The following is a 27,241-nucleotide window of genomic DNA, read 5'->3' as shown; positions in this document are numbered from 1 at the left end:
TCATTCAATAAGGCTAATTTGTTTCTGTCTCCCTAGTTCTCACTAGCCAGTTCTGTCTATCCACTTAGATAGTCCTCGACTTCATAAGACTGTGCATTTACTGTACTGAAACTTAACAGTAAAATATAAAATCACTAGGTATATTCTAGAATCACTATATGTTTTGATTAAATGAGTATCAAAACAGATAATCTTTCACTCATCTATGTAAGCTGAGCATACTATACATTAAGCCAATCCACATATACATTTTTTAATTCATATATAGTCAGTTTAAAAATATCACCTACAGAGTTTCTTTATTTTGTGGGTATTATGGCAATCATTCAGTCATCATTTTCCCTAGAAATGTTACATTATTTAAATTTGTACATTAAGAAAATCATTCTTTCCTTAAAATAGCATTTCAAACTAGAGTTAAAATCCTGTAAACATAATTCATTAAAGGTAAATTCTAGGGAAAATATTTTATATCTATTTTAACTACTTTAAAATGCTTTTCCTCAAAAACAGAGAATATCTTTATACAGTATTGCATAGCATAAATTTAGATCTATGCATATAATAAAGTATGGAAAAATATTACCTGCAATTCTAATGTTTCATAGTCCTGACTTGGGTCTTTTGCACTGCCTGAACTTGTTTTCCTTATCACACAAGTTCCTTCACTAGTTCATGTAACATTTTCCTAATGAAGTTTCCAAAAATAAGCCACACACATACACATACATAGCAGCACACACAAATACACAACACAAATGTAAGTGCAAACATATATGCATATAGATACATAAACAGAAGATATGAAAAGCATACACACAAAAGTACATACACAAAAATACATACACACATATGTATATATGTGTGTGTATATATATGTATGTATGTATGTATGTATGTATGTATGTATATACATATAAAGGAAGGAAATGCTTATTCTCATGAATGGCTTTCATACATGAATGGTTTGTAGACTTCTGAAACAATGAATCTCCTGAAACCTCAATGTACTGCAAAATGAGCTAACATCCAAATCCTGAATGGCAAGAATTGTCAAGAAAATCACACCTGGTCCTGTGATGCATCTTGATTAATGTATGCTTTCAAGATCACTAAGGTAATATGGATTGATTTTCCTTTTGATGAATTTCATTCAGCTTCTACTGGAGTTTTAAATGCATTTAGACTTATGCTTAAAAGTGACATAAATCTCCTTGAAAATGAATTTTGACACTGTCACAAGCAATTTTGTCTCCTTTTTATATTTTTTATGTGTTTGTGAATTTGAGACGTCTTTTCCCTTCCTGAGAACACTTCTGAAATAGAAACTCAAATGCAAGCTAACATGGTATGTAAATATTTGCATTCTCAATGTGGGAAAGACTCATTTACTGGGTGAAACAAATCCAAAGTCTAACTGTCATTGCATTGACTTCTCAAACAAGAGAATGTCAACTGAAACCTTCTGTGGAAGTGTGCCATGTATAAAGTATTATCAATATATGTGTTCACACGTACAATGGAGAATTTCTTTTTTATTTCACAAAATGTGATGAGGTGCCTGTTTAATGACTGATTTCTTCACTGTCTCACATATATTGTGTGAATCTCTCATAGGAAAGTATGCTCTTTTCTGATACTGAGTTAAACACATTTTCTGACATTGTATGACATAAAAAACATACAATGAAAAGTTATTTAATTTAGCACCTTACTACTGGTTCTTAGAAAGTCACATGTAGTTTACACTATGATATATATGTGTGTGTATATATATCACTATTATATATGTAAATCATATATATCATATATACATATATATTATAAGAACATCTTCACCCTGCATACTGTGTGTAATTTAAACCATATCCTGAGTTAAGTCCTCTTCCCAGCAGTGTTCCCAAGAGTAGTTTGACATTTTCAGCACATACTTTCATGACAATATTTTCCAAATGCCATGGTTATATCAAATCTTCTTCACGGATACTATTATACAGTCTTGGGAATACAATGATAACTTATAACAGTATCATATTTTTAAAAAGTAATGAATATTTATACCCTTCGACATTTGTATCTCATATTACACATCATTATAAAGGTTTCCAGAAAGAAGCTTCTGCATTCTGTGAACATGTAACTGCTCCTTACAAGCAAACTACCCTCTCAGATGACATTTAATATGTCTAATCTTGACCAAAGCTGTATAGAAACCTGTAATCCTTTGCCTTTGCAATGGTGTAGTCTTTACAATGGCAACGTGTTTGCTTTCTTTTTATCAATATTTCAGTTTACACAGCAGCATCGTGGACCATGAATACTAGGCCAGTATTCTGAGTGGCATTTCCCCGTTTACAACATATTTTACTTTCAGAGCAGTTTAACAACCCAGAAAAAAGTTAAGGAGATGGTGCTGGGATCAACCATGAAGTCCTATGCACCCATCCATTCGGTCTCTTTAACATCTTGCAATGCTCACTGTACTGCGTTTGTAATGACAATCAAGCAAAACCAACTTGCTATTTGCTATTTTTAAGTAGAATGAACAGCTGATTCAAATATGCTTATATTGTTGCCTTCTCTGGTAAATATTCCTAAAAGATATTTATCCACAGAATTTCATTTTTCACAACAGAGAATTTTAAATGTGTGCTTTTGTTTTTTCTCAGATAGGGCACTTCCAGGGAGCTTTTTATAAGGAAAACCTAGAATATGAACAGTGATGCTAATGTAAGGCTAAACATTGTCTACTATTGCATGGATGGAGTTCTTCAGTGGTTATCTCTCTCTGGTCCATTATGAACTGTTGTAACATAATACCATAGAGTGAGCAACTAACAAAAACTGGCCTTTAACTATTTCTGCAGCTGGGAAGTCCAAATTCAGGCAAAAACATTTTGCCTGATAGGATTCTTCCTGTTGTATCGTCAGCAACTATAAAAATGGAAAACCAGAATAAACTTACTAAACATGCCATGTTTATAAAGGTGTACAAGCAATGAATAAAAGTTGTGCCTTCTTGGCCTAGCTGTATCTCAAGCGCTACATCTGTTAACACTACACCAATACCTGGGCTTTTTGGAGCACAACCAAGTCATTGTTCATCTATAGGGTAGCAAGTTCTTAACAATAGAAGCATTATAACCTGGAGGCAGGCATTAAGACCAAGAAATACACAAAACTTACAAGGTACAGGATGGGACAACTCACAAAGTATCAGGAACTTCCTGAAACTGAAAATTCACAGGACACTTCTTCAAGGCTATGAACGCAGTTACAAAAGTAGGAAAAAGAGATTTTGACCTGCTGATAGTCCTCTAATTCATGTGCTCCAGAGATGCAGCTTTTATGTGTATCTACCCAAGATAGGGTGTGCTTATTGGACACAAAGCTGTTTGTTTCTATAAGTAGCCCTTTACCTATTTCCTAAATAGATTCTTTGGTTCACTAAGCTGCCATTGGATGGGATTTTTACTTTGATCTGTTGTCAGCGACTTCCCTATTACCAAAGATTCACTTTAGATTCAACTTATACTTCCGATTTTGTATTAATTTTATTGATTTTAGTTATTTAAAATTATTAAAATTATTTTAATTATTTAAGTATCCCAAATGGGTATTTGACCATGCTACTCATTTCCTCACTCACTTTTGTCATAGGACAAAAATCATGTGTTCTATGGGTGCTTATGAACCATAGTCAAAGAAATAGGTCAGAGAAGAGGATAATAAATAAAAAACAGTTTCTTCATTGAACTTTCCAATAAATGATTCCTGAATTTTTCATAACATGTAAAGCTTTGGCATGTTTGTAAATATATTCGTTTCCTGCGGAGTTAGTGAAAATACAAAGGCAAAACCAAACAACTACAGAAAGATTAGCACTTTGTGTGCAGAAAACACATTTGCCTTAGAATCCATGATGTCCATCTGCAAAATGAGTCAGGCAGAACAGCCTCACTTGAAGATGAACTGATATGGCAAGACCACAGGTGTGCACTGACAGAAATGAGTTTCTGTTCCTACTGGCTATAATAACAGCTACATTACAAAGCCAGGCTGATTAATATTGCATTCTAACCATTAACAGTATAGTTTCCTTTATTCACCAATAACACAACTTTCATCATGCCCTTTAGCTCAACATTAGCACATATAAATACATATTACTGAATATGATTACCTGCAAACTTAAAATCCACTTGGAATTTCAGATTTATACTTAATAATGTGTATCTTCTGTCACAATATAGATTCAGAAATAAATAATCTTACTAAAAAGGTAGTTTGTGTCAAATAATCTCTGTTAGAACTATGATAACACCCAAGGAAAATAATATCTCTGCCCATGAACTATACTCATAAGTCCAAGATAGATTGTGTGTGTGTGTGTGTGTGTGTGTGTGTGTGTGTGTGTGTGTGTTGAAAGGGCCAAACACAAAAGCCTTGTATCTTATTGGTTACACTGATAACCCCTTAACAAGTTTAACATGCTTGAGCTTTAAAGGACAATTTATATATTAAAACTTATCCAAAAGATTAACTCACAACTCGTCAACTTATGTTCTATATATTAACAGTTAGATGATACAAGGGCAAAATACTCATTGATTCTTCCCTTTCTAACATTTTTAATTAAAACATAATTACATCACTTCCTCCATTACTTTTCCTTCCTCTTCCAACAGTCCCCCATACTATCTCCAGTGGATGGTCTCTTTCTCTTTGATTATTTTGTTTTATAGACACACACACACACACACACGTGCATGCACAGAAACACACGCGTGTGCGCACGCACAGACACATGCTGCACAGACATACATTCAAACAACCTGCTGAGTTCAACATTGCTATTTGTTTGTATATAGTTCCATGGAAGACAACTTTGAATGGACAAATACTTAAGGGCTTGTCCCTGAGTGAGGCTAGTTCTCCCTCTGTCAGCAGTCATTATTGGCTCCTTGTTCTTTGCCTAGTGGTGGGACACTATGAGCTTTTTTCCAATTTGGCATTAGCATGTCTATTATTAGGTCATTGTCCAGGTCTTGCTTTTGCAGCTATTCCTAGGAGACAGGGTCACAGTGAACTTCCTAGTCCTCTGGCCTTTGCTCACTGATTTTAATTTTATTATACAGTAAGGCACAATATTAGAGTAAACTTAAGTTCAGATCATGTTAGAAATATGGCTTCTGAACATACCAGTACTTTTAACTAATTCTTTAATTCCTACCTATTATAGAGTCATCAAGAAATAAATGTTTAAACTAGGAGTCACCAGAGGGCAACAGCAGTTTAGCTAGTAAATGCCCCTTAACATTTACAAACACATACTCTGTTTAAAGGGAAAAGTATCTTTGATATTTACCAAGTTTTAATAATTCCCACTAATTTCTTTGTTGCATGAAGATATATTGCACCCTTATTTTACAGAAACATTTTGAAAAGTTATTTAAATTAATTATATGAAAATATTTACACATTTTCAATATATTTTAGCACAATTCAGTAGCAATTCTGATAGAAACATAGGTTCAAGATTTCTTGTAGAAAAACATATTACCAGATCATAGGAATATTGGTATACGGTTTAGTGAGGGTAACTACTGCTATGATGAAACATGACTAAAGCAACCTGGGGAGAAAGAGATTAATTTGTCTTAAACTTTCACAGTGAAGGATGCCACGACAGGGCAGGAATCTGGAGGTAGGAGCTGATGCAGAGGCCATTGAGGGCTACTGCTTACTGGCTTGCTCCCCATTGCTTGTTCAGCCTGCTTTCTTATAGAATCCAGGGTTACCAGCCCAGAAATGGCAACACTCACAATCATGATCACTAATTAAGAAAATGCCCTACAGGCATACCTATAGTCAGATATTTTTGAGTAATTTTCTCAATTATAGCTCTCTCCTCTCCAATTACTCTAGCCTGTTAATATAAAACTAGCCAGCACAGTAATGATTAATAAGTTTATAGTTATATATTCTCATATTTCAAGCAGAGTCAAACATCTGAGGACAACTTCTCTTGCTAGTCATTCAAATGTTTAAACACTTAGCATTTATTTCATAGCAGAAGAGAAGAGTAAAACCTGTGCATGCTTACATAGTGTGCATTCTAACTCCGGTGTGTTAGTAAGAACCTGCTTCAGATTCTGAATAACTTTGCTTCCTAGAATATATACATAGACATTATTGGCTAGGCACCACTCATCCACAGTTCCACTTAGAGTTGAAGGAATTCAGATTTTTATTTTCTGATACAAAAAGATCTTGAACTGTATTTAATAAGACATAAAAGAGAAACACAATGGACTACATGATGGAAAAATGGTATGATCACTGCCTAAGGATTCTATTTTTGTCTGTCTAATACTGCTCCATTGCCTTTCTGCTGTACATTGGTATTTCTTAGGTATTCTTCTACTGGTTCCGGATGAGAAAATATGTTCCCCTGCCAGTCTTTATTGTGCTTTATCTCCTAGTATTTCAAACATGCTGTAAATCACAGAAGTACTTCTTTCTCTAAATATATGTATTTAATTCTCATAAACCTTGTATGGTATTATACTTAATTTTATTCAAATGGCAAATATGAATTATTCTTCAAATGTATGAATGATGCTCATACTTCCTTTAGCGTGATGCTCAATAATGCAGGAAAAGGTCACCCAGAGAAACAACACTGGAAGCATCTCAAGATAAAGAAGGAAATGGCACATACGTGTCAATCAAGGGATATCTGAGCATGTTGGGTTTCTGAGACATGACATGTTCTTTTATCTAAGTTCTAGCTCCCACCCTGGCTACACAAACCCCATTCTCCTGTTGTAGAAAGCTCAAACATCACCATGCCATCATCAATTTTGTGGCTCCTCCCAGGGCCCACTGATATTTCTTCATTATATTTGTTTTTAAATAATGTCACCTTAAACTCGTTGCCTTCTGGCTTGTATTTTGTAAAGCAAGCCTTCAATACATATTTGCTAGAAATCAAGTTGAGTGTGTAGCAAAAGTGAACGTATTGAAGCCTGAGAGCTTTGTTAGCTGTTAATGAAATTAGATTTTGTAATGAAGATAGCGGGAATATTGACTTTTATGTAGGTCCAGGATTAAGATCACTTTAGCATGTCAGCACATCTTGTGAGCTTAAAAAGAATGGACTAGTGAAGGTTAAGCTAGTAATAAAAAGCTAAGGTGTACAGAGATTGAGACTAGAATATTTTTCTATCAGCTATTTGGAGAATCTCTTTGAAGTGCCTTGCTTTGGGTAACAATTAAAAATGACCCACAAACATTTTCAAAGCCAATACAAATACACAGGAGCCAAATCTCGATCTGAGGTAACTCTTCCCAAGTGAGTACAACTGACAGCTCAAGTTAAACTACGACAGAAATGGGTGTAGCATCTATTTCTGTTTTCACTAGAATACAGTTATAATTGTTTGCCACAAACCATATTTAGCTTAATAATGTTCTGACCTATAAATGATCTACATGAAGCAGTCAATCAATGCTACTACCAGTGCCAAGATGTTGGAAAAATTGGCTCCATCAGTGCATGCTTGTGACTCTACAAAAATTTCACCAGGAAAATATAGAAAAGCCACTCTCCATCTCATCATCTTCAAGTACAGTTAGAGTCTCAGGGACAGCAGCTTTCAATCATTATTGAGATAACTTTCCTATAAAGCCTGTTATTTTCAGAGTGCCAGTATGGAGTACATTCAATAAAATTTTAGAATTCTTTAGTACAGGAGAGATTTCATCTCTTCATCTAAACCTTATTGAGAAAATCTACTTGAGACGTCTGCAGGCGATACTTGTACATTCCTTCCCGGGAAATTGTCTCTAACACAAGCTATGAGAATACTAGGGTAAGAACACATATTTATTTTCCTGCAGTTCACAGTAGATGTGGGTTCTGGTTTAATCTAACTCTCCTGGCGCCGAATGTGGAGCAGACAAAAACCTTCTATTATCTGTGTGCAGTCTCTAGAGTTGGAAATATCACTCATTTTTCCCTGTGAAGGGATCTAGCAAGGAATAGTGGAGAGAAAGAGAGGAGAAATAAAGTAGGGATGCTTCAGATGATGTCCAGGAAGCATGGCATATGATGTGGCCCCTTGCTTGTGAAACGGAGGCTTGGCTGTGGTTAAAAGCACTATCCTCCTAGCTCCCACACTGGAGAGACTGAGCTTTAAGTCCAAGCTGATCTTTCCATCAGCACCACTATCTACTTCTCAGTCTTAGTGTACTATTTAACTATTCCTCACAATGACCTTCCATTACAGAGATGTTCCTAAAGATCTATTAATTCTTTGATAAGAAAGCTTCAACTGACATTTTATAGCTTAAGAATCACTAAGCCGTTCCTTGCTGGTCCTACCCCTACCAGAACCATCATAGCATATCTACCAAATCACAGTGTAGTTCCAAAATTAAAACATATGCACTGAGGCACCTTCAAATTTTTAATAATTTTCCTTTCTTTGGTAGGAAGCTACTAGAATTCAGCAGTGCTGGCTGTCCCCCTCACTTCAGTAAGTATCATCTGAGTTTTGTCTTATCAACTGCTTGTGGCTCAGCACTCAAGAGCAACATCATGGCATCTACTGCATCCACTAATATTCACAAAACATTTAGACCTGACTTCAACTGTCTTCCATATCTAGGATGTGTGGACATAAGGAAGGAAGGCAGTCTTCATGCGACAAAGAAATGTCCAATACCAGTGTAAACTTTAGGACATTTTATGAATAAAATTAATAAAGAACCAAATTAAAGAGGAAGGACACTATAACAGTATCTCATAAAATTATCAATTAAAACTCTAAATTTTAAGGAATAGGAATGAGGAATTTTCATTCCCGCAATTGCAACTGAATTTGTGGTAATTGTGTCAATGTCGAGATTCTTATCACTTTTGCTACCTCAGGGAAGATTGAAAATTGTGTTTCTTGTCAGTGAGCAATTTTAAATCTGTAAATATTGTATTCCTTCAAAGAAATACAAGCACTCACTTTCTTAATTACATATTCATTTATATAATGGCAGTTGTTGCTATTATTCAAGAAATTATATAGGCATGTCATGACATAATTGTAAGAGACTGTGAGTCACAAATTTTCTATATTAGTTGCTCCAGGGTGGGGGTGAGAAACACCGAGTAGAAGAAACAGGAAGAAACATGAAGGCTTTTATCCTGAAACTCCTATTCTATTGAAAACACTAAACCCAGGTGGATATTAAGAAAATTTGATGACTATTAAAAGTAAAGTATAAATTTATGGAACTGATCACTTTGACTGATTAAGCACGTCAAATAAACAAAACAGGAAGAATTTTAAATTTTAAATGCCGTAAATTATGTATTACTGTCCATTATAAAATCTTGTGATTAGAGAAAGGACCCTCTTACACTCTCTTGGTAATGTTTTTATGAAGATGATATTCAGGAAACTATTCACAAAGCAATTCTTGTATTTAACTGAGATTTGTAATATCCTAGGGAATATGTTGGGGATGTGACACCTAGTTACAATATACTCAAATGTTAGTGATGGGGGATTCTTTATGAAATGATACTTTCTGGATAGTTGTAGTTATCAGGAACCACTTAACACATCAAATAGTATGTAACATTTTGGATGGATGTATTTGCAAGGTGAATTTAATAGACTTGTGTCTCACCAGCTCACAGGATTTCCTGATTCAGAGCTATCACAAGTCTCACAAGCAAAGGAGCTGCATGGTGGCGCAGTGTTGTAAACCCCACCCCTGCTGCTGTGGACAGAGGTGTTTGTTTCTACATTAAATGACCCCACACTGTTCTGCTCTATGACTCTGTCAGTGTTGCAGGCTCTTTGCCTTCCCCAGCTCTTTAGCTAATGATCCTTGTTTTCCACAGTCAGCAGGCTCACTTGAAATCCCCACTTCCTTTTAAGATGTGACTGTGATTTTCGGTGACCTTGGAAAATGTGTAGCCCAATGTATTGGAGTCGTATGTGAAATTAGATGCAGCAAAGCCTGGAAGAAGTTGAGAAGAGCCCTGCCTGTAATGATAAGATCTCAGTGAATGTTGACTGGAGACGTTTTTAACCTCAGACTATGTTCTTCCTTCACAGTATTTGGGTCACATTATCACCTACTGCAGAGTTATCGTGATAATTTGATGAGATAACATATTTGAAAACCTTGTAAACTATGAGGTTGAATACAAATGCACCACAGGGCTTCTATCAGCTTTATCAGAACAAGATTGCCATCTAATGGCAGCGAAGCAGTGCCTCACACCCCAACTCGCCCAGCTCTAAAAGAGAAAAAAGCCAACTGAGGAAACCTCAAAGTGATAATTTGTGTCACAGATGCATATCAGATAAGTGCTATGAAAACAGTGAATTCCAGGGAACCTACTATTGTTATTCATTGTAGCACAATTTAAGATCATTGAGAACTTTTATATAGTGCAAGCAAAACGGAGAGTTTCATCCACAATGCTGTAATTTAACCCTATTTTTAACCCGTTCTCCAACTTCATAATTTTTTAATCCTTGCTAAAAACGATCTTTTAGGTCTCCATTCACTCATGCCTGAGAGAATCTAAATATGTTCTGATAAGACAAATGGAATATTAAATAAGGTAGCAAAGTGTGTTTGTAAATTATATCCTCAACAAAGCCCAAAAGGACTTGTGCCTGGATGGGTACTTTGCAGAATAGGTATCACAAATCTTATGTTTCATCAGCTTCCCTGTATATGAGAATATGTGTTGTAAAACAATAATATGTACATATATGTGTCCATGTATGTATGTACAAATATGTACAAATATGTATCTGTGGTATGCACAAATATAAATAAAACTTTCTGAGTCTCTTATTCTTTATATCTATATGATTTTATGGCTGACTATTTTGTATTGGATAACCATTTTGGAGGCCAACTGGGAAAGACTAATTGTCCTTCTCTCAACGGTCATTAGTCACCTATAGTGCTCTGTCTAGAGGTTAGACATTATGAGATTTGCCCCCTTTCTCCACGCTTATCGTGACTACTGTTACTATTGTTATTCAGATTTTATTTGCACAGCCATTTCTAGGAATCACAGTTTCACAGCACACTTCCTGTTCCTCTGGTTCTTAAATCTTTCTGTACCCTTTACCATGTTTCCATAGCCTTAGGTATAGGAGTTATAATGCAGAGGTATCCCCCGGGGCCTAGCACTCCACTATTCTTTGTTCTCTGCATCAGCATCGTTCCCATTGTGCTTTTCTATAATAGTCTCTCTAGTGAACTGAACGGCTCCCATAGACTCATATATTTGAAGAGTTGTGAACCTGTTTAGAAATAATTAGAACAGGGGGCCTTGCTGAATGAGATACATGACCAGAGATGAGTTTTTAAGTTTCAAAATATCAAATTCCCAGTTAGTATGATACCTCCCCTCACCTTGTGGATGTACGCCCCCATGTATTGCTCCTTAGTTTCGCAATTCTGAACCATGATGTGACCATCATGGACTTACCCTCTGACACTGCTAGTAAACACCAACCAAATGATGTTCTAGTTGTTTGTAGTTTGTTTGACTTGTGTCTTGTTTTGTTTTGAGACAGACCCCCTGACTATCCTGGAACTCAGTAAACCAGGTTGGCCTTGAGCTCTGAAATTTGCCTGCCCCTCCTCCTGAATGTTAGGGTTAAAGGTGTGTACCAACAATGCCTGGCTCAGTGCTTTCTTTCATAAGTTGCCTTTGTCATAGTGTCTCTTCTCAGCACAGAAAAGTAGCCAAGTCACCATTTTCTGAAAAGAGAAGCATTTTCAATGAGAGCTGTTAACCACACTGATCTGTATCTGTGTGTAATGATAAGTTTAAGAATGTAGTCAGGAATTAGTAGGCAGAAGTAGATTCTATTTCCAGATCCATAATCTGCCTAGCTCCAGTTAGTTGGCCAGGACTCTAGTATGAGACATGACTTATGTCTTAAGTGCGATTAGACTTTGCTTACCAGGAAATAAGTGTCACCACTGCACCTGTATGGATATCAAGCCAATCTGGTCACTGCTGTAGTTCATAGGCCTTGCAGTTGGATGAGATTATTAATTATATCTTCTGATAACTTGCATAGTACTTTATGTTACTATTGAAACTAGACAGTAGGAAAGAGAATGTAAGGTTAGATACAGCTGGAATGCTCTGAATTCTGTGCCCCAAATGTGCAATGCCTTCACAATAGGACTTAATCTTCAACCTCTGAGAATCACCCAAGTGCAAAAGCAACTGCTGATGCTCTTTGGGGAAACTTGGGCTACCTTGACTAACAATTCAAATGGAGGTTTCTCAGATATGATAAGACTTTTGTGGTGTTTGTTTGCTTTCTTGTTTGGTTTTTGTTTTTTTTTTTTTTTTGTAAGTCTATGGCTCTTGTGGAGACCCTGTCAGCCCAAGTGGCTTAGATTTGTATATATATTTATTAAGTTTCAAATTATATCTCCCAAGCTAAGTGGCACAAGTTTCTGAGTTTTGCACAGTCTAGTTGAAAATACCCTATGCCCATTTCATTTGATCCATACAAACTTTGAGTTGATATTTACAATATTCCTGAATTTATGTTGTAACTCTTTATACATTGCCATTGATATTAGCAAAGCCACTAGGGCTTCTTCTCAACTCTGCTATACTTCATACATTAAAAATTAACAGCAAACTACCTTCTTAATTAATAGTTACAGGAGTAATTTCTATCCCACAGAAGAATTCCTATAATGATTCTCATCAAATTCAAAATATTTAGCAACTACCTAATTAATTGACATTGGTGGGCCATTACCTCCATTTGTTTGTGGACATACACCAAGACCAATGTTCTGAGTACTTCAGAAGCAAACCCCAAATAAACTCCAACAACCACCTAACTATTGCATTATTTTTTATCAAAGAACATTTAATGATTTAAATTTATATTTATAAATATCGCGTTTTTAAGTGGTAAAACCAAAACCAATTGTAATGCACAGCCACACCCCATGTTCTTTTACAAACATTGGTGAGACGTTTCTAGTATTTAAGGTATTTAAAAGAGAAATGAATTCTTTCTCAGGTTGAGAGCTACCCTAAGTAGGTTGTATAGCATTTTGTGCAATTAACTAATATCTAGTCGAAAAAGTTTTCAGGAACTTAATTAGACTGGTTTAAAATAAAGAAATCTGCCTTGTTTTGAAATAAAATGTCTTAATTTGTTAATATTTAATACAGCCAACTCATCATGTAATATGTTTTAAAACTAAGAAAAAATATTTAAATTAGAATGTTTATTCTGAAATAACCTATGATAGTGATGAATTATTTAAAACTCAGTACCCTTAAAAAAACAACCAGTGGTAAGACAAAAAATTTACCAAAGATTAAGATTGCCAAAATCCCAAGGAGCAAAATCAAACTGTACTAGGTTCCTGCTCTAGCCTATGTATTCAAAAAAGGAATACATGTTTCGTTCAAACATGCCGCAGTCACTCAGGCTGATACTCTGTGATGAATGTAATCACAAAGTGTTAGAAATGGAGAACAGGGTTCAAAAATCCTGACTCACTGAAATCACACACACACACACACACACACAGAGAGAGAGAGAGAGAGAGAGAGAGAGAGAGAGAGAGAGAGAGAAGCACACACTTGCAAATAACATAAATGAGTATACACATTGTGTCTAAATCATTTCAACAAACTATTTTGCCCCTTCCAAATCCTCCCTTCCTTCCGTTATGTCTCAGATTCATCACATCTTCAATTATTATTATTGTAAGATAGATTAGATGGATGGATAGACAAATGGGAATAACTTATTGAAATCCATTTAGTATTTCTAGAATGTACTATTTGTCATAGGGTGACCTATCCAGGTCTCATCGCTGGAGAAATCCAATTGTCCCTCTCTCAGCAGGCGTTATTGCTTTTAGCTCTTCATCTAGAGATGGGCTCCTGAGAAATTTTTCCTATCCACATTGGCGTGTCAGCTGTGTGATCATTATGCAGTTTTATTAAGACAACTACATTGATAAGATTTTATGAGTTCAGCTTTCCTGTCACATCCAGAAGACGCTATGTTATATCAGGCATTCTGCTCCTCTGGAACTTAGAATTTTTCTGCCACCTTTTTTATGATTTTTCCTTGAGCATAGTTTTGGTTATGTTGTACCTGTGCCAGTTGTGGCCATGCAACTCAGAGTCATTTATTCCCTGCATTTTAAACAATTGTAGATATCTATAAAAAGCTTCTGTCACAAAAGGCATATCCTTAATGCCAGATAAGAACTACCTTCATTTTGAACGTAAGGATATGCATTTATAATGCTCTTAGATGCTATTTGCTCTCGGGATATGGTAGTGATAAGCTTCTTCTCTGCAGGATAGGATTATCCAGCCATAAACAGTAGGCTAAGTTTATAATAACAGATGTGAACGCCCTCCTACTAAGTGACCGTAAGTCCAATTACATACTTGTTGGATACTTCCAAAAAATTAAGTGATACTACTTGACCATGGCGGATATGTTGTTGTGACGGTAATTGTAGTTATGTTCCACAGATTTAACTGCAAGGTAGGATTATTAATTACTTTTCTCCCTTGGTAGCTTACATTGCATCTTCTGGTACTATGATACCTAGTTCTCAAGAAAGAGGCTTAAAGGTCTGTACACAGTTCACTCTCTCCAAGTTCTATGTCCAAAGTTTTTGGTAACTTCAGAAAAGGGGTCTTATCTTCAGGTTCCAGAAGGAAACCAAAGGAATAGCAATGGCTTACATGCTTTGGGAATTTCTCAATCATCCTTCCCTCTCTTTGTCCAAGAAGTACAAGGGTTGTTTCTCTTGCCTAGCACTTAGATATTTCTTCAATAATCTATGACTTCTAGGGGAAGCATTATCAATATTTGTAGCACAACTTTATCATATATATATTTTTTTAAAGGAGAGTTGTGTGTGGTTGTGTGTTTTAAGTAAACTTATGAAATTATAATCGCTATTAATACTATGCTAAATTTCTGTTTATTGAGAATACGTACTAAAGATGCAATTTTCTTTAAAAGTTTTTACACTGGATTTGATGTGCCTTCAACAAAGTTTGGGCGCTATTAGCCCTCAGCTTCCTTCTTACTAAATTACTTGTATTTTAAACCAACTCTTTAAGACAATAACTCTTTATAATAAACAATTATCTTTTTCAGTGTATGGTTTTATGTAGTGTGACATGAAATCAATACCGTAAGCAAGGTAAAGAATATGTTCAGTAGCTTCTTCAACGCCATAAGCCCCTTTATCCCAGACAATGATGCATTTTGTTTTCAGTCAGATTTACCTATTCAATCATTAGACCAATGTTATTTTCATTGGCATTTACACACTGCTAGTTCTTCAGCAATGAACTGTTCATGTCCTGAACAGTATTCCAGTTTTGATGAATTATTTCCCCATCCTATTTTCATTTTTATTTTAGAATATGTAATTATAAAGTAATGACATCTTATGAAAAAGAGTAAATTATATTATAAATGCATAACGTGACGTTTGGTGTGTATATATGTAACTCTGCATTTCTCACAATCATAGTCCTATTTCCAGAGTTTGTTCATCATATAACTGGTCAATGTTTTCCCATTTTTTCCTACACACAGACCATAGTAAGACTCAATGGACTCCCATTATCAGGTTTCTAGCTATTAAATCTTAATGATTACAAATATCCCTTGGTTGTAAGGCAGGAGCCAAAATGAAAATGGGACCAATGCTATTGCTAGGAATACTTCTAGAAGGTGACATTCCAGGTGTGATCTGTCACCTACCCCTTCAATTTGGTCAGTGTTGTTGCTCTACACGACTTAACCAGACTGCTGCTTCCCACTAGCTTCTGCCACAGTGAAGCCTGACTTGCCTAGAGTGCCTAGCACAGAAGCATAGGAAATAGTAGCTAAAAATTATGAATTATAAATCCAAACCTACCTTTCTAGATTTAAATGGTCGTGGATAAGAGGCAGCTTACAGATGCTCACGGATCACATCTAAATGATAATTTTTAATGGGTGTAGTGGCACGTGACCTGCTCATCATCTAGCTCTGCACTGTACTTTCTCTGCAGTGAGTCTGAACACTAACATACCACTTTTCTTTCCTAAATAAAGGGAATAATTTATAGAGGAAAATAATTGTTAAAAGGTTTCCCCAGAGCAGATGGGAGATACATTTGTGTTTAGGTTGTCGGCCATTATTGCTCTTCACCGTGCCTGGCGGTCAAACATAACTGCTTTTCACCACGGCTAGCTCCAAGCAGAACTGGCCTTTTCATGTCATCTCTGCATTCGAGTATTTCAAAAGTATTCCAATAAATACAACGTGAAGATGAGACTGTGATTTGGGAAATTTTAATCCCAAATCACTATTGTTCTACCATTTCCTCACTTAAGACACCCATTTCCTGATTTTGGTAATTTTATATAATATATCAACCTAATACAATCCATTGTCCATACTTGTGGATCAAACAAATCACTGACATAGTCATTCTACCACAGATGTTTCCACAAAACGTTTTATAAAATTCGAACTAAATCAGAACGCCATTTACAAAGTGTGTTAAAATTAAACAAAATGAAGTATAATTTGATGAGACACCATCAAATCATCTTATCTTCCATTAATTCAGAATGATCTTTCAATTTCTAAACATTTATTATATGTGATAAGTAATACCATAAACATTGTACACATAAACTAAACATATCTCTATAAATTCCATCATTTCTTCATAGTAAAAACATTCAAAAACTCTTAACTTTTTTCACAAAGAGTATATACATTTTTAAGTAAAGACTCCAATGAGAGTGTCACATTGTACTCATCTATTATCATTACTATTATTATTATTGTCATTATTTGTGGTCTTTTTTGTTTTTGTTTCCTGGGTTTTTTTTAGTTTTTTGTTTTGTTTTGTTTTGTTTTGTTGATTTTTGGTTTTTGACACAGGGCTTCATTGTATAGCCTAGGCTATCCTGGCATTAGCTCTATATAGCAGGCTGACCTCAAACTCACAGAGATCAGCTTGCCTCTGTGACCCTAGTGCTGAGATTAAAGATGTGTGATACCACTGAACAGCTGCGTTCAGCTCTTTTAATCTATAGTTATCATCTCTGCCTTTCCATCATGCTGTCCGCCTGCAGAAGTACAACCATGTCTCCTCTAGAATTCTCCATGCCTTCTGCTTGGATGCCTCCTGGAAGCCTCACATTTTACTGATTTTCTCTCATCTCAATACTTGTTATTAAATCCATTATTTAAATTAGCTTCAAGACATCCAAAAATAGTAAGATTTATTGATATGTTCTCTCTTTACGAAAAGTCAAAATATGTTTAAAATTATGAGATCTATTTTACCACACAGATTTTAACAAGAATAAACAGAAATTCCTTTCATTATCTTCTGGGCATAAGCATGTGTGGGATAAATGAAAGGGGGAGAGTGGATATTAACATTCAGGGATGGCACTAGACCTATCTCAGCCATGCAGCAAGAGGGACAGACAGACTGCCCAAGTTTTATGTATGTCAATGCTGAGGATCTAGGGTGTAGTTACACTACCTAATTCATCTCTGTATCATTCACTCATGACAACTACCCTGTAATCATACAATAGTAAAAATGAATGCTTTCTTCATTGCTTTTAGTTTTGCTTGTTGTACTATTAAATATTCAGTAAGTGTCTTACTGAAAGGCATTTGAAGTATTTCCAACATTTTATTCCTGAAGACATGGAGATGAGTATTTAATATGTATACATTGTTATTTTATAGTTTGGCAGCATGACAAGTTTGGATATTAGAGGTTAAATAGTACTATATTATACTATACTATATGGGAAATATGCTATATTATATGTCTAACTATAGCAACACATGTTTGCTAGATATTGACTAGTTCTTTATTAAAAGGCTACTTTCAAACAGAATGCTTTTTATGGTGTTCCCCAATGTCTAACTGTTAGGACAAATACACAGTAAAAACAAACTTCAGAAGTTATTTTCATTAAAAAATTAATAAATATCTACATTTCAATGTGATAGTTGTCAAACTAACTGCATATAGAATATTCTCAAAATATTTAATCCCAAGTTGATATATAATGACAAGCTAAAATAAAGTACAAGAAAACATAAGTATCACTATGGTCTGATTTTTAAATTTACAATATATTAAGTGGGTATATAAATTTAGTATGAAACAAACAACTCAAAATATGGCTGAGAATGAATACAGAGAGTAAACATCACATGAGTTAGACGTAGAAACCACTAAGTACCGCAAGGTCATCTTTCCTTAGCTCATCAGGTAGACTCAAGATTTTAAATCTTACCTTAACACTTTTGACTTTTAATTTAAAAGTAACAATTTAAAATTTTTCACTTAAAAAACACACAATATTTTTATCAAATAACCAAGTGTGAATATAATTAGGCCATGTAAAGTACATTAACTGAAGTATTTTTAAGTTTAGAGCTATAATATTTAATATATATTCAAACTATTACAAATGATGTGCATTCTCTTAGTTTATGTAATGTGAATTTTATTCTCATCAAACTGTAAGTGTGTATTTGAGGGTATGCCTTTGGCTGCTATTCATCACCATCAGCATTCAAATTGACTTTACAATCTCAGCATTAATCTATGTTGTTAGGGTTGTTACAACTAAAATGGAGAATAACAAATGTAGACCACCAGAACTTTCATTTATTTGAAAGTAAACAATGAAAAATGGGATGGTAGCTATTATATTGTTCTTCAAACATAAAATATTTATGTTTTAAATTGTTAAGTACTTAATTGGAGTATTTCTTTATTAAAAACAAAAGCAAGAACAAAAACACTTTTTTGGCAAGATGGCCATTTTACTACCAATCCATGAGAATGGGAGATCATTCCATCTCCTGAGATCGTCTTCGATTTCTTTTTTCAGAGACTTGAAGCTCTTGTCATACAGTTCTTTCAATTGCTTTGTTAGTTACACCAAGATACTTTATATTATTTGTGAGTATTGTGAAGGGTTTTGTTTCCTTAATTTCTTTCTTAACTCATTTATCCTTGTGTAGAGAAAGGCTACTGATTTATTTGAGCTGATTTGTGTCACTTTGACCTCCCTTTGTTGTCTAATTGCTCTAGTAGAACTTTGAGTGCTTCACTGGATGAATAAGGAAAGAGTGGACAGCCTTGTCCCTGATTTTAGTGGGATTGCTTCAAGTTTCTCTCCATTTAGTTTGGCTGTTGGTTTTCTATATATTGCTTTTCTTACCAAAAGAAAACCCCCATCAAAATTCCAACTCAATTATTCACAGAGATAGAACGAACAATTCCCAAATCATCTAGAATAAAAATTAAAACAAAACAAAACAAAACAAAAAACGGGAGAGCAAAATACAATTCTCCACCATAAAAGAACTAGGGAATCACCATCCCTGATCTCAAGCTGTACTACAGAGCAATAGTGATAAAAACTGCATGGTATTGGTACAGAGACAGAAATGTAGATCAATGGAATACAGTAGAAAGCCTAAAAATAAACCCACAAACCTATATTCAGTGTCTAGATTATTGTGAAAAGCTGCACTTAAAGCTAATTAATTGGCTTTATGATTATGCTGCTATGGGTGTTTCTTCAACCCTTACCTGGTGGTTGAAGATTCTGCTCCTCTAAAAATTCTAAATCAAGCATTAGATCATCTTCATCCAGTTCGCAGGACCCCAAATGATTTAGGACATCCTGAAAGGAAAGGGAAAGTGATAATGAGAGGAAGCACAGAGGCGTTACAGAAATAACCACGTGCAGGAGTCATGAAGCAAGATGCTGATTAAAGAAATCAGAGACAGATTTTGTGACTTGTAATTCTACCAGTCAACAAAATACTTTAAGAGTTTTTTGAACTTTTTAACTTTTCCTTTTACTTGCTTCCCTTAGTTATTCCTGCATTTACACCTAATAACATACTAGTTTTCAATTGAGCAGATATACATATGAACCAAAGAGGGGAAAATAAGAAACAAGTCTCCAGCATCAGAATAAAAGTGCTTGTTTTCACACACAGCAAAACCACCAAAAGCCACCTATTTTGATTGTCATAAAATAATCAATGCTTGCATATTTTAAAAGTATGTAAAGTTTTAAATACACAGATGCCTGTAAATGAAAACTTAGTTTTATTTTTTCTACTATTTCTAGGTCTTGGTTACATTATCAGTGCATTAAATAGGTTCCATCTCATGAAAAGGACCTCAAAACTATTTCTAAAAGTGTTGGTTAGTCCCATAACATTTGTTTCACTACATCAGCATAGCTTACTGGCGGGTTCCTGTTATAGGTCCAAGTGTTTGTAATTGGATTAACTTAGTGATTTCAAGTTATATTACCAAGTGATAGTAATTGAAACAGCACACTATTAGTACAAAAACACACATATTGATTAGTGTAATCTAATTGAAGACCCAGACATAATTCTTAATGCTTATAGATAGCCATTTTTTACACAGAAGCCAAAAATACACACTCAAGAAAGGACAGTATCTTCAACGTATGGTGCTGATCAATGTGGATACCTGAATGTTGAATAACACAAATGGATCCGTATTCATACATAGCAAAAACTGCTACCATCCAAGCAAAGTGGGAGCCTGCACAATGGGAGGAAAACATCTGAGGTATTTTCCTATAGGAACCTAGTCAAATAAATAGCCAAATATATTTTGAAAAGAGTGAAGGTAATTTATTTCTAGCATATAACCAAGTTTTAAATAATTCAGAAATGAACATTTTATGTGTTCTGAGCTTCTAGTGTTTGTACTGTATGCTTCCCTTCTGGCAGTAAACTTCCCACTAAGATTCCATGTTCGCTGATTCTGGCATGAGCCAACACAGTGCTCTTAGATGAACCAAGATCACTCTGTCAACTACTTCAGAGACTAGAGCCTTTTCTCAGCGATGGAAAAGGTGTGGTTGTGGGCGGCCTGGTCATCAATATTGTAAGAAGCAAAGTACCATCTATGCAGGGGCTGTGCCTGGCATTTTATATACAGGGTCTCTACATAGACGAAGACCACACAAGAGTACTTCTGACATAACCCCTATTGAGGAATAAGCTTCCTGATTCCAGTTCCCTGCAATTCTCAAGGCTCAAAGACACTAATGATTTTGATTTTCTTTTGTATTTTGTATTTTGTATTTTTTATTTACATTCCAAATGTTACCCCCATCCCAGTCCCCCGAAAAGTTCTACACCCCATACCCATTCTCCTTTGCCTCTGAGATGGTGCTCACCCACCACACCTTCCACTCACCCACTCTCATCCATATCATACACCCCCATTCCCCTTCCCGTAGGCATCAAGTCTCTACAGGATTAAGCATGTGCTCTCGCACTGAGGCTAAACAAGGCAGTCCTCTGCTACATATGTGCCTGGGGCCATAGACTTGCCCATGTATGCTCTTTGGTTGTTGACGTAGTCTCTGGGAGCTTCTAGGGGTCCAGGTTAGTTGATACTGTTAGTCTTCCTATGGGGTTCTAATCTCCTTCAGCTCTTTCAGTCCTTCTCCTAACACTTCCATTGGGGTCCCTGACCCCAGTCCAATGGTTGACTGTAAGTTTCTGCATCTGTCTCAGTCAGCTGCTGGTAAAGCCTCTCAGAGGACAGCTATGCTAGACTCCTGTCTGCAAACACAACATGACATCAGTAATAGTGTCAGGGTTTGGTGTCTGCCCATGAGATAAAACCCAAATTGGACCAGACACTGGATGTCCTTTCTTTCAATCTCTGCTCAATTTTTGTCCAAGTATTTCTCTTAGAAAGGAAAATTCCGGGTCAAAAATCAAAGGTAGTTTAGTGACCCCATCCGTCCATTGGGGTACCCTGTCTATCTACTGGAGGTGGTCTCTTCATGTTTTATCTCCCTGATGCTGGGCATTTCAGTTAAGGACATCCCCACTGAGTCCTGGGAGCCTCTCACATCCCAGATTTTTAGGGTCTTTCTAGAGATTCCCCTGCTCCCCACACCCCACAGTTACATAATTCCATTTGTTCTCATCGCCCTCTGGGCTTCTCTCCTGTCTCCACCCCCATACCTGATCCTGTTGAATGGGTGGGAAAAGGGACTAATTTTTTCAATGGGATACATTTGCTACCATAATCAAGTTCTGTTACTTTCTAGACATGCAGGGAAGAAGGGTCTCAAGCCATTCCTGCAGAGGAACACAATAATCAGACACAATAATCACAGGAACGGAATCCAGCAGTCAATTAATGTTAATGGTTGCATCTCAAACTTAAGAGTGAACAACAGTGTGCTTCAGATTTCTTATAAAACGAAAGCAAAATCGGAATGCACCATGACAGGTAAGTGATTACTAAGCAGCAACCGTCCCTCATCTCCTAGTAGGTGTAAATGCTAAATAATGAGGAAATAGTCAGAAAGCATGAATATTTAATAATGTTGATACAGAGTTCTATGCATCTTAATAACAGGAACATTATTGTGCAATGCTAGGAATTGCAACATAAAATGAATTATTTTATGTGAGGGTATTGCAGTGTTGCACAAAATTAAAAGGAAGTATTAAACATCTTTAAAAAGGCATAAGGGCACTTGGTAAGTAGAGTGCAATCATAATACATAGTCTTAATCAACGGTCACAATTTTGGGTTTATATTTTTTTCTGAATACATAGCAAATACAAATGATTCAATAAAAACTCACCAAAAACTAACACCTGCAGATTTAAGACATGCTTTCTTTCAGTTATTAATACAGAGTGCTTATTAAGTACTGAAAATGCTAAATGCAGACATAAATATTTCTCAGATACTAGGAAAATTAAAACGTTGGCACCTACAAAGTGCAACAGCAAGGAAAACAATGCGAAGAAATAAAATGGCTGGTAAACATATGAAGCTAGGTTCAGGGGAAAGATCTTGATTTGTGTTAGAGGTTTTGTCAATACAGTGTTCTGATTATAGATGATGGTATCTTGCATGGAAACTTCTCAGTTACATAAAGTTCCATTTATCAATAGTTGGCCATAATGCCTGTGCTATCAGAGGCCTGTTAAGCAAATCCTTTCCTATGCCAATAAATTAAAGCATATTCTGTATTTTTCCCCCAGATACACTTAAGTTATCAGCTCTTATGTTAAAGTGCTTATCTATTTGGAGTTGAGTTATGTATAGAGAGATAATGATGTAGTTTCCTTCTCTTACATGTATCTATGAAGTTTGACAAATACTATTTGTTCAAGATGTTACAATTCCTCCAATGTGTATTGTTGGGGTTTTTTATGTCAAATCTATGTGGCTGTAAGGATGTGAGTTTGTGTGTAGGTCCTCAAGTCTAATCTGCTGATTAATGTCTCTGTTTTTATGCCAGTACAATACTATTTTTACTACTTGACTGTATAGTACAAGTTGAAATTTGGAATTATAATACCTCCAGCCAGTGACTTTTATTGTGCAGAACTATTTTAGCCAACCTAGGTCTTTTTGTCTTTCAAATACAGTTGAAGATTATATTTAAGTTGTGTGAAGAATTATGTTACAATTTTGATGGAGGTCCATTTAATTTGTAGATTGTTTCTGCTTTAGTAGCCATTATCACACTATTATCCCAACCAATTCTTCATCATGGAGGGCCATTCCATCTCCTGGTTTCTTCTATAATTTCTTTCATTTCACTGTACAACACTCCCATCTCAGATTTAATCTAAGATATTTGAGGGCTGGAATATAAGAGGTTGTTTCTTTAATTTCTTACTCAGTCTACAGGGTCTTGCTGTTTTGAAAGGCTACTTACCTTTTAGTGTATTAATTTTCTATCCTACTACATTACTGAATGTGTTCTTCAGCTGAGGGGAGATGCTGTAGTGTCTTTGTAGTCTTTTATATATCATCTGCAAACTAAGATATTTGACTTCTTCCTTTTCTATGTGTATCCTTTATCCCCCTTTTCTTGTCTTATTGGACTGTGACAACTTCAAGTCTCATATTGAATAAGGATGGGGAGAGCAGACAGCCTTGCCTTTTCCTTATTTTAGTGACAATATTTCTAGTTTTTCTTCCATTTAACATGATATTGGCTATGGAATTCCAATATATTGGCTTTATTGTGCTGGGTTATGTATCTCCTATATCCCTAGATTCTCCAGTTTTATGATAATATGATGTTTGATTTTGTCATAGGTAATTTCTTCATTTAATGAGAAGTTCGGGTGGTTTCTGTCTTTGAATCTAGTCATAAAGCAAATTACATATGTTAATATCCATATGTTTAACCATAATCTGCATCTCTGAGATAATGCTGAGTTATAGTAAGGGGATGATGACTTTGATAAGGTTTTTTTTTTAAATTTGGGTTGCAAATATTTTATTGAGAAAGAGACAGATAGAGACAGAGATGGAAAGAATGTGAGAGTTCATCAGAGAATCTGGCCTATAATTCATTTTTTTTGAGTTATGAGGCAAATTACAAAACTATATATCTGGAAGAGGGTAAGAATCTACAATATACAAAGGATTAATGATGAAAATACAAAAATAACAATTAAAATCAAAGTACAGAATTAAAGTTTTCAAAAGAATAAATACAAATGTCTGAGAAATATATTTTAAATATTTAACATCAAGAGCCATCAGAGAAATGAAAATGAAAAACAACTTTGATATGTCTTCTTTACACACCCAAAATGGCTAATATTAAAACCGAAAAATCAAACTAAGAAAGCAAACTGATGACAATGAATGTGGGCTCGCCATAGGAAAAGAGTAATATGCTCGTTACTGTAGGAGTGCAAACCAATACAGCCATTAATGAAATCAGTATAGTGGTTACTCAAAAAGCTAGATGAAGATCTACAATATGATCCAGCTATACCACTTCTGGACTTACAGTCACAGGACTTTATATCCTAATAAAAAATTAATACTAGCTTATCATGAGCACCGTTGATTTATTAAAAGTGATTAGAAAGTAGAACTGATGAGTGGATCATGAAAAACTAATACACATACATAGTAAAATGTTACTCAGCTTTAAAAACTGAAATTTTTTTAAAAATTAAGACTCTGTTGGTCTTCTTGTTGAGTTCCTACCCCATTTGGGGACCTCAATCCTTCCTCCTATTCTTCCATAACCTCCATCCATTGTTTAGCTGTGGGTGTCTATATCTGTCTGAGTCAGCTGCTGGGTGGAGCCTCCAAGAAGACAACTTGCTCCTGTCTCCAAGCATAATGGAGTATCACTAATAGTGTTAGGGACTGATGCTTGCACATGCCTGGGTCTCAAGTTGGGATTGTTATTGGTTGGCCATTTCCTCAGCCTCTGCTCCATTGAACCACCAACATGGGCTGAACCTAAGCCTTCCCGCACATTTGTAGCAGGTACATAGCTTGGTCTTCATTTGGGTCTCAAGCAACTGAAACAGGGGCTATCCCAAATGCTGTGGCCTGTACATGGGATATGTTCTTTTAGCTGAGATGCCTTGTCTGGCTTCAGTGGGAGAGGAAGCACCTATACTTACAGAAACTTGAAATCCAGGGTTGGGGGAGATTCACAGGGAGCTGCACCCATTCAGAAGACAAGGGATAGAGAGATGAGGAAAAGATTGTGAAAGAAATTGACCAGGAGAGGGACAGTGAGCAGGATATAACATTAATAAATAAAAACAATAAATTAAATTTTTAAAAGGGAAAAAATAAAATTATTAAATTTATAGGTAATGGAAAAAGATGGAAATGATTATTCTGAATGGGAAAATTTTGAATTAGAAAGAAAACAGCTGCATGTTTCATATTTGGAAGCTAGAAACAAAACTTTAGATAGATTGGTTAAAATTGAAATATGCATATATATTGGGGAGTGGCATTGACCACCAGCAGATTACAAGGAACAGGAAATAAAACAAAGATGGTATGAAGGGAGGAATATGAATGATGAAATGAGAAGGGTTACATGGAGTGGGGATGGGACAGCAAGGTAGAGGAGCAGGAAAAAGAAAGGATATCTAGTTATAAAGATCTTTGAAACTTACAATTAGAATCCCAATACCATAGAAGCTTTCTAAAATATTTACACACACACACACACACACACACACACACACACACACACACACACACACACACACATATGAACAGAGCTAACATTGGGTTGGAGAGGTGACTCAGTAGATAAGAAAACTGACTATGTTTGCAGAGGACCCAGATGTGATTCTCAGCAGTCACATATGGTGGCTCAATACCATTTTCTACTCTAGGGCATCCAACCCTATCTTCGAGCCTCAGGGGATACCAGATATGCACGTGGTATATATGCAAGCAAAACATACATACACTTTTTTTTAATTTTAAGATTTAAAAAGAGTTTAAATGGATCTACACTGGGACATGGAAACAATGCTTCTCACTACCACCATAGATGATCAAAGGTAAAGCTCATTGAGAAGTATGGGCTACCACCTTTTCAGTTTTTGGTCAGTTGAATCCTTCAATTCTTCCAAAAATAGCATTATTCTTTATTAATGTCCTGAATTTGGTGGTAGGAACCTATTGATAAAGACATCACCTAGTTGATTGAAAGTAATGGAGCAATCATGACATTGCCAATATGAAGATTTCATTTTTATTAGTTAACTTTCATAATGCTGGTGCTAGTTTCACAACTGAGAAAGAAAAGTTTTATAGAATTCTGCAAGTTATATTAATGACTGACCTATTGAGAAATGAATACTGGTGTCACAGTGATATAAATGTTATAGGAGTAACCAATCACTTTCTGCCTAGATTTGTGGCATGCCTTGCAAGAGAGAACTCATCCTTAGTACCATTACCTTAGCTCCAAACCTGTGACTTGGTAGGTCATATCACATATGAGAGAACCTAATATTATTTGGTTAAATTGTCCTAGCACTAAATTACCCCCTAAGTTACCTTTATATCCAAGACTAATGTATCCCTTATCTCTCATCAGAGAACCTTTTTCATGTAGTAGATGGAGATTAACAGAATTTATAGAAACAGATATTGTAGATGGTTCAGCTCTGAATGGGACATCAATATCATACATCCTTCCCACTCAGCTCAGGGATCATTGTAAAAAGTTGAGGCAGAGCACAAATATTGTAAGGGTAAGAAGGAGTAAATGTTTACAAGAAAACATCATTTGGT

General features: G+C 35.5%; 1 protein-coding gene and 1 long non-coding RNA gene across 6 annotated transcripts in view; one reads left to right on the top strand and one right to left on the bottom strand.

The window, feature by feature from the left end:
* LOC147994883 (uncharacterized) overlaps positions 1–10,898 on the top strand; it is a 32,783-nt gene extending 21,885 nt beyond the window's left edge. Inside the window, exons 2-3 of the long non-coding RNA XR_015686017.1 lie at positions 8,500–8,543; positions 10,128–10,898. This is a non-coding gene — a long non-coding RNA (uncharacterized LOC147994883). The remainder of the gene's footprint in view (positions 1–8,499; positions 8,544–10,127) is intronic.
* Positions 1–27,241, bottom strand: part of Ccser1 (coiled-coil serine-rich protein 1) — a 1,234,532-nt gene that overhangs the window by 996,730 nt on the left and 210,561 nt on the right. For all 5 annotated transcript variants that reach the window (NM_001443688.1, NM_001443689.1, XM_087658738.1 and 2 more), the window contains 1 exon segment: positions 19,709–19,802. In NM_001443688.1, the coding sequence (NP_001430617.1) occupies positions 19,709–19,802 (94 nt within the window).

This window comes from Rattus norvegicus, chromosome 4 (assembly GCF_021556685.1).
Source record: "Rattus norvegicus strain SHRSP/BbbUtx chromosome 4, alternate assembly SHRSP_T2T, whole genome shotgun sequence".
In the NCBI taxonomy this organism is placed as follows: domain Eukaryota; kingdom Metazoa; phylum Chordata; class Mammalia; order Rodentia; family Muridae; genus Rattus; species Rattus norvegicus.
The sequence above is the reverse complement of the archived record's forward strand: the minus strand, read 5'-3'. Positions and strand labels throughout refer to the sequence as shown.